Here is a 9,239-nt window from a genome sequence, read left to right as displayed (position 1 = left end):
AGGTAATTAAAAAATCCATTTAACAACCTGATAGTAGGTCACTCTGCTTCAAGGACACCGGAAATCAGTTTTTCACCACCAGTGACAGGAGCTAGCCTTGATGTCATTTTATGGAAGAATCTTATCTGTAAAAAGAATAATATATGATTTTTTATTGAGAAATAAAAAAAATTATAAAAAATACAACTATCAGATTAATTAATTTGCTTGTTGGGATACTAAGCATCAGTGAGAGTCCGGGTTTCCAGCATCCAATCGGTGTAGTTGCTTTAGGGCCTGATGACACACAAAAGTTAGTTAAGTTATTATCCAAATCAAATAAAAGAAACTAGTTCTTTTTTTTAAATTTTCATCCATATTTTTATTTGAAATAAGATTACCTGTAATGGTAAAGTAAGACTGTTCTGTCAAGTGTCAATATTAAACTTATTAATGTTGTTAGGAACTGAAAGTTTTAAAAGAGTATTTGATTCAATCATTCAATAGCTAAAAATTGTATTAATTTTTGTGATAAAGTGGTGTTGAAAGAGTGTTTGATTGAGTCATTGAATATAGCTAAAATTGTTTAAATTTGATAAAGAGGTTAAGATGGGATCTTTCACAAAAAGTGAAATCTATACATCATCATGACAAGGAATTGGTATAATTAAGAGCAGCTGGTCAGCATGATTTTACATGAATAATACCATAAAAGCCAGCAGCAGCCATATAAGGCTTACAAATATGAAACATGTATATATAAGAACAAGATTTAAGTATAAAGCTAAAAAAGAACCTTAAAACCACACCACATCATTCACATGTATATCTTCTTATTTCTTAAGCAGTAGCTTCAGCTTTCTCTTCATACTCATGTGGTGGCTGAAGGGTTCCGATGACCATACACATTGTCCTCACGGCCTGCCACACATAATTAACCCAACCATAGTTAATCAATCTTTAACCACATCAATCAACAATTCAGGATAAAAAAAACTTTTTAATTATTCAGATTAAATTTTATCCATGAGAGAGAGACGAACATGTAATAGGCCAGAACTTAGTTGCACGAAGCCATGGTGCAGGGTAAGCTGCATATTCTCTGGAGTATGGTTTTGTCCACTTATCAGCCATGAGTAGTTGTGGTGGATGAGGTGCTCCCTACAATTTTTTTAATTTCCATCATTATCCCTAATATAACTCTTGAACAAATAATACAAAACAGTCAGAACTTAGTTATTGTTATAATTACCTTGATGACATTGTTGTTGATGTCCACTGTTCCTTTCTCAATTTCTGCTATTTCTTGTCTAATGGAGATCAAAGCATCACAAAACCTGTCCAACTCAGCCTACAACTCAAAAATTCCACATGTTATGGTATATAAAATGAAAGGAAAGGAAAAAACATTATAACTTTTAAAGAAACTTTACTCTTTTTTTTTCAAAAAATACCTTGCTTTCACTTTCAGTGGGTTCAATCATTAGTGTTCCTGGAATTGAACATGACATAGTTAGACCATAAAACCGATAATCAATCAGACGTTTTGCAACATCTTCTGGCTCTATTCCGGCACTTGTCTGAATATGAATATGACTCAAGTTAGTTGCTATTTCTTTTTGACTTAACAAAAAATATGACTAAATAATATTATAACTTACTTTCAAGGGTCTCAAATCAACGATGAACTCATGGGCAACTGTTCCACTCACACCACAGAAAAGAATGGGATAGTGACTCTGCTATGTAATTAATCCCAAAGGAAAAAAATTGAGAACTTGATAATAACAATAATTAAAAAAAATATTATATATTTGTTCTTAATGAATATGGAAAGAAAGAAATTGAGACCTCAAGACGTTTTGCCATATAGTTTGCATTCAAGATAGCTATACTGTATGCATCTGTAAGTCCTTGAGATCCCATCATGGCAATGTATGTATATGATATAGGCAAGATAAGTGTTGAACCCCAAGGTGCTGCTGAAACCGTGCCAAGTGGCTTACTCCGCTCAGGGGCTGGTATGCCTCTAGTGGCAACCTTTAAATCAAGATTTACAAATTAAATTATATAAACTTAACAACATATTACTCTAATTACAAATAAACATCAAACTAAAAAAATTATTGTTTTGTCTAGGTGTCCCTCCTCCTACAAGTTGGCTTTTAGGATTAAGTTCTACACTTGGGCTTTTGGCGTGATACAGGCTTAGTATGAGATGAATATGTATCGGTTGCTTTCAGAGCCATCCTCATCTTTTAAGGTTCCAACACTTGGAGTGATGGCCTACAAAGTGATGGCTTAGAGCCGAAAAGAGGGCTGTCAAACGTGACCAACAATGACTCAGAGTGGTGGTTTATGGAGTGGTGGCTTGGACCAAAAAGCGGGTGCTAGTAGTAACCAACAAGGACATCGATTCTTCAAAGTGTGAGGTGTTATTATGATCCCACATCGTCCAAGTGAAAGTTTTATTGGTGGCTTATAAATCCAGGTGTCCCCTCCTCTTACTAGCTTGCTTTTTGGAAGTGAGTTCTACACTTTGCTTTTTTGTGTGATATGGGCCTAGTATGGGATGGATTTGTATCATAAGACAAATTATTACGATCTCAATAACAAAATTTATTCGGAAAGTACATTAAATGATGGTCGTCGGAAGATGGGCAAACAGGGGAGTGTGGAAAGAGTGATCTAATCTTTTAGTGTATGTTTTTTATGTAGTATTTATATGTTATATTTTGGTTTGTTAATGGTATTTATATCGGTTAGGATTACTTATTACCAACTGCCATCCATGAGGGATCATGAGTGGTGATGATTAAGATGGTTGCCTATATGTGTGTGCATTATATAATTTTTGTAGGATTAAGGAAAGGTTGTTAGTTCTTTGTGAAAACAGCCATGTTATCATCTTCTTTAGTACAACAAAAGTTCCTATAGAAGATGAAGTTTGAGACTAATCTCAAGAAAGAGGTTCATAGCCAAAAAAAAGGAGTTTTTGGCTTTGGTTCAATTTTGAAAAATGAGGAAAAATGGAGAAATAATTTAAGAGATGGCCAGGGAGTAGAAAGAGATGGATGATATTTTTTTTAAAGCAAAAAAGAAAAACCATGCTTGATGTCAAGGAGGTTTCATGGTGGAAAGTTTGATGATATCCACGTAAGGCATGGTAACCACAAGTTTGTGACTGTGGTTATGCGAAACTTTTTTTTTTTGAAAGAGAGGTTATGTGAAACTTCAAAAATGATGAAGATGAAGATGGGATTATATGTGTTGAATGTCAAAAGAATAGATGGCTCTGGTTTCATGATGATCTCATGTAACTAATCCTTAGAAAAATGGCATACATATGATGTTTCATTGGATGTTTTTCATGTGGCTATGTTCCTGTAAAAGATGATGCTTAAGATTGATGAACGTTCTTTTGTTCTTTGTGAAGACAACTTTCAGTGTATGGTGTTTGATGTTTGCATCTACCATGCCGTAAAAAAAAGGGTACTTGTAGCAACATAGCAAACAAAAAATATGTTTGTGACTATGGATGGTGTTCTTCCATAGCAACGTAAGATTTGGTGCATGAAAGAATATTTGAAGATATAAATCTTTAAGAATTTAGGGTTATGTTTGATGTTGTATAAGTCTACCTAGGGGGAGTGCTGAATTGTTAAACTAGACTTAGGATTTATTAATTAATGGATGGTAGTTAAGGTGGTTATAATTTAGGTAACTCAAGTTGGTAATATGGCAGTTAATATAGTTAATATTCTAGGGGTTGATTGGTTACCTCGGTATATATTTTGTCTATATTGAACGTGATTGAATTCTGTCTTGATTTCATTCCACAACCGAATGCATACATATACAGGGAGATCGCTATAAATTAGGGAATTACAATCTTCTAACTTAGGAGGAATATTTTGACCAGGACATATACTAAATACTCTAGAAATATACAACTAATAATGTACAACTAATATACAGCTAATACACCCCTGCGGGAGGAAACCGGAGGCACTGGATCGAAACCGAGTGAATAGTTGACGCGGTAGCCCTTTCGTGAAGATATCTACATACTAAAAATCTATTAGGATGTGAAGAAATCTAATGTCACCAACGCGAACTTTTTCTCTTATAAAATGGATATCAAGTTCCACATGCTTTCTACGTTGATGTTGCACTGGATTTTCAGACAAATAGACTGCAGATATGTTGTCACAATAAACAATGGTTGCTTTGCGAGTTTGGACAAATAACTCCAGAAGTAAGTTGCGTAGCCAACTCGTTTCAGCAACAGCATTCGCGATCCCATGATATTCTGCTTTAGCACTTGATCATGATATAGTATGTTGTCGTTTCTACGACCAAGATATCAAATTTCCCCAAGAAATACACAATAACCCGAAGTAGATCATCGGGAATCCGGGCAACCCCCCCAATCGGCATCAGAGTAGGCGATAAGTTGACTCGATTTGGAGGGAGAGATATGAAGACCAAGCTGAATTGTGCCCTTAAGATATCGATTTGGAGCCATCGCTCTGATACCATGAACGTGATTGAATTCTGTCTTGATTTTATTCCACAACCGAATGCGTACATATACAGGGAGATCACTATAAATTAGGGAATTACAATCTTCTAATTTAGGAGGAATATTTTGACCAGGAAATATAGTAAATACTCTAGAAATATCCCTATTCTAATAAATGAATAGTTTTAATCTTCATTTGTCAAGTGTCACTCTAATACAACTCTTCATTAATATTATGTCATGTGTCATGTAGATATATTAGGCAACTCATTTCAAATTTTAAATTTATATTTTCTAATTATATGTTAAATTTTAATTTATAATAACTTTAAAAATTTGATATATCTCCTAATTAATAATTTATTTAACATGATTTATTTAAAATAATTGGTTAATAATTATAAATTTTTATTATGAAAATTTAATTAATTTTATAACCGTGGTTTCCACGGGTACGGTACTGTGATTGTGATTAATAAAGTATGTTTTTTGCAAAACAAAATTCTCCTCTAATATTCTTGTCTAAATGTTTTCTCCAGCATACCATATCATAAAAGTATTGTCTGATTTGTGTCTTTTAGCTAATGAAATCGATGCTTGATTACAAACCCCTTGTAATTCCTCTTAACACCTTTTAGAATTCTATCAGCTCATCAGTGAATTTAAGGTGGTGATTTGCTAAGATTTATGTACTTCTCAGTAATTTCCTATAACACCAAAGAAATCCTACCCGGCTAGGTAATACCCATTTGAACTTGGGAGTTCTAGGTTATCTTGAGCAAACTATTACATGCCCTTGATGACTAGCATATTTCACAACTAAACTAGTTTTCCATGTAAATTTAAACACCCTTCTCTTGTTTGATCTGAATTCATGGAATATAAATTTGCAGGGTTTTACAGCAAAGCTTTCAGGTTATGACGTTACTAAGTTAGCACGTGGTCGCTATCCTCGAAGTATCAATCCTCCTGAAGATCTAGTGTATGCTCCTTGGGTTGGTAAGTTACTTCAACCTGTCTCCTTCACTTACCCACCACCCCTGGGTCAGTCCCTGTTGTATTTTTCTTGTGGTGATGCAATCACATATGTCTGACAAAATTATGTTTTTCAGAGCTCTCTCAACTGCAAAGCAATCTCTCAGGGTTTATAGTGGTATTTGCAGAGTTGCTAACAGGGAAACGAATATCTGATGATGTTGAATTCCAAAAGATTGATGATTTACTTATCCAACATGGAAAAACCTCCTTTGTTGATATTGCCCAATCATGTTTTGGAATCTGCAATGATGTAAATTCAGAATCGAAGATGCTAAGAATCTTGAAGGAGTATGAGCACTGTATTCCACTATGTTATAGTGAAGAATTCCCAATAGCAACTCTTTAGAGCTATATCTCGTAATAAACTTGTAGTTAAAACGATTTTCTTTGCCTACATTATTGCATGAATATATGTATTGTATACATAATGCAAACTACTTAAGTGGACTGCCCAAATATGAGAACAAGTTTTTTGCTTGAAAAGTTGATAATTCACGCAATATTATTTGACTACATCGAGTAACTGTGTTGGAGAGAAGGAAGATACGATCCATGATCGACTTTCTAGATTGGTTTGGATCAAGGGATGCAAATTAAAACAAATACACGCTCTCAGCTGATGTGCTTCAATCTAGAACTTAGGGTAGTTCCGTCTAGAAGAAAGAGATTCTATCAAGGGATACATTTTTTACCGATTGTTTGATTGGGTGTTCCCTTAGCCGCTTTGGTCAGTGCTGCGGGACCTCTAAGCAGGTGTTGCTATGAAAAGTGATACTGAGCAAGGAGTAATCAAGACTTTGCAGAAAGATCTGCACTACCCTTTTTACAACATACAAGGAAAGGGGGATTTTTTATTCTTGTCTCGGCCTTATGTTATACTTTTGTCAAGTTTTTGTAACAGGATACCTTTAGAAATAGACCAATTAGTGGAGAAGTTGGTCATATTTACTTCAACTTATGACCAATCCATGGAATTCGAAAAAGAAAAAATATGTGCAAAAGTGAAATATGTGAGGAAACAAGATCGTGTTGGTCCTTTTATGAGTGGAACAGTTTATCGGTCACAGCTTGACAGACGTATGATATTGTTGGATGAGGTACAGTTGAGCTCTTTCACTATTTGCATTGGAAATTGATGATGTAGTATAATTCATTGATTCCACTTTACAATGAATCCCCTACACAAAAAATCTAGATAGTAATATATTAACTTGTTTGTGTCTTGTATTTAATTATATATGTATATCATTATCATGCATGGAACTTAGGTTATCCTGAGCAAGTCTTTACCACTTGAACATCACCTGCCTTTCATGAATAACATATTTCAGCATTAAGCTATTTTTCTAATTACATATTAACGCCTCTTGCTGATTTTACCTGTACGCATGAAATATAATTTTGCAGGATTTTATGGCAAAGCTTTCAGGTTATGATATAACTAAGTTAATACATGGTCCATATCCTGCAAAAATTCAGTGTCCTCATAATCTTTACATTGGCGATTATTATCCTGGGTGTACTTCATCCTGTCTCCCATACATAACTTCCCCCCAGTCAGTCCTTGCGGTGATACAATTGGATATATATCTATCTAACCACAGATCACATTCTCAGAGCCCTTGGAACTACAGAACGATCTCACGGGTTTTGAAGTGGTATTTGCGGAGTTGCTAACAGGGAAAAAAAATACCTAATCAAATTGAATTCCAAGAGATTTGTTAACAATGGTTTAAGCAACATGGAAAATGGTATGTTGTTGATATTGCAAACAAATGTTTTCAACTCTGCAACGAAGTGGATTCAGAATAAAGGATGCTAAGAATCTTAGAGAAGAATGCTATATGGGGCCGGTCCAAACATATTTTGAGCCCCGGAGTCAAAAAAAAACCCATAAAGATGTAATTATTAATAAAACCACTAAATTATTATAGTGTTTATTCAAATTATCATCATGATATGTCAAATCAATATCATGATCATTCAAACTATGATCATGCTCATTCATTGTTATCATCATGCCCACACTACTAGAAAAAGTGTAATATAATACGGTTGAAACTGTAGATATAGTACATATATTATTGAACCGTACTAATAGAGGGGGTATTAGATTACATTACCTAATAGAGTACGGCTATTTAGCTTTACTCTATATAATAGGTCCACAAATAGTCGTACTCTATATAATAGGTCCATCTAATATTACACCCATCTAATAAACCATACAACCGTATTAGATGTCACTTACAGAGCCGTACTTAGTATCCTAGCCACTGATTCCTTTCCTAGCCATTATTGATTCCTTTCCAGCTAAAAAGATTATATATGTAATGATGTCGCAAAAAGTTTTCACCTATCCGAATCATCATCGCCTGTTTTCATTCCATAATAACAAATTAAAAAAATTTAAAATTTATAAATATAATGAAACTAGAAGGTGGTAATTGTGAAGTTAGTGAATCTGCCACAATGCCAAGAATCCTCTCTCGCCTGTAACCATCATCCGAAATTACAACTTGAAATGGTAGAGGTGCAAATGAGGACCAATGCTCATGCTTTGACCCCACTATGTGCATCACATATACCTTAAAATCAAGAAAGACATGGTATCATAACAAACACAACATTCATGGAAACAAAGTTTCCATTTTTGGAAGAATATTACCATGTTGCACAGCTAAACCCCAATTACAAGAAAGCCAACACCTTTTTAAAACCACCTCTTCCTGAAAAATTCCGAAACAAGGAAAAAGATGACAAAAATACCTTCGTAAAACATGTATTTATAAAATCAAGCGTACCATTTCCTCATGAGTCAAAACCATTAATTCTATGTATAATTGTGTGAATGGATTTTGCTTCAGATTCAGCTTCCCTTAGCTGATCCATGGCACCTATTGTCTCTTCTTTTAAGTTCTAGTTCAAACAGACATAAGAGGGGAGAAAATAATCAGCATTAACAAAAAGCAGTAAATCTAGAATAAAGTAGATTTTTTAGTAAATGTGTATCATCATATAAATCACATTTACTTAATCTGCACAACATTTGGCGAATTCTATATTGAGTTGACTCACTCGATCTTTCTTTTTCCAATGAATTCAAGTCATATAACAATATATAGTTAGTGAATACACTTGCTAACAATAGTAGTACTTATATAAAATAATGAAGAAAATAACCTGGACATAGATGAATTTTGTTGAGTACGACTCTTTACATGGGAAACAACAATAACTTTATTAAGACACTTAAGAAGAACTTACACTTTGAGAGACTACTACACACTTTGCTTTCTTTGAAGTGCTTCTTGGATGGTTTGGTGCAAATGAGCTCCACACCTATTTATAGGCCTCTTAGGAAGCTTCTAGATACTACAATACACTTACTACTTACTAGATAACTCTAGACCTATCTAATATAATCTATAAGCTTCCATACATTTCTAGAATGTTCCGGAGAGGTCTAGGTTGCTCCAATGTCTTCTAGAATGATCCATAACCTTCCAGGGTCTTCCATGTCGTTCTAGAGTATTCTAGACTCTTCCGGTATATCTTAGAGTCATCCATAATGTTCTAGGATCTTCCAGAGTATTCTGGAACAATCTAAATTCTTCTAGATAATAATATTAGTTCTATTGGGCTAATGATGATCTTTAACACTCCCCCTCAGCACTAGCTCCCATTGTTCGTACCA

The 9,239-nt window shown here is 34.3% G+C and overlaps 1 protein-coding gene and 1 long non-coding RNA gene across 2 annotated transcripts; both read right to left on the bottom strand.

The window, feature by feature from the left end:
- Positions 1–819: 819 nt before the first annotated feature.
- LOC145064050 (glycine dehydrogenase (decarboxylating), mitochondrial-like) lies at positions 820–1,490 on the bottom strand. Its single transcript, XM_079011577.1, has 4 exons — positions 1,434–1,490; positions 1,232–1,330; positions 1,019–1,140; positions 820–937 (listed from the first exon to the last, which is right to left on the bottom strand). Exons 1-4 carry the CDS (start codon positions 1,488–1,490, stop codon positions 820–822), a joined length of 396 nt encoding a protein of 131 aa, XP_078867703.1.
- Positions 1,491–7,551: 6,061 nt separating this feature from the next.
- LOC145063360 (uncharacterized) lies at positions 7,552–8,854 on the bottom strand. The gene is made up of 4 exons (XR_013687929.1): positions 8,810–8,854; positions 8,347–8,461; positions 8,211–8,271; positions 7,552–8,130 (listed from the first exon to the last, which is right to left on the bottom strand). It is a non-coding gene; the product is annotated as an uncharacterized LOC145063360 (long non-coding RNA).
- Positions 8,855–9,239: the final 385 nt, after the last annotated feature.

Source organism: Lactuca serriola, chromosome 7, assembly GCF_051521515.1.
Source record: "Lactuca serriola cultivar US96UC23 chromosome 7, Lser_US96UC23_V15, whole genome shotgun sequence".
Taxonomy (NCBI): Eukaryota; Viridiplantae; Streptophyta; class Magnoliopsida; order Asterales; family Asteraceae; genus Lactuca; species Lactuca serriola.
This window is presented reverse-complemented; position numbering and strand designations above follow the sequence as displayed.

Excerpts from the sequence above, each read along its gene's own strand:
- LOC145064050 (XM_079011577.1), bottom strand. The coding sequence starts at position 1,490 with ATGTCATGTTCAATTCCAGGAACACTAATGATTGAACCCACTGAAAGT. Across the intron at positions 1,331-1,433 it reads CCACTGAAAGTGAAAGCAAG|GCTGAGTTGGACAGGTTTTG; the intron begins GTATTTTTTGAA and ends TTTGAGTTGTAG. Across the intron at positions 1,141-1,231 it reads TCAACAACAATGTCATCAAG|GGAGCACCTCATCCACCACA; the intron begins GTAATTATAACA and ends AAAAAATTGTAG.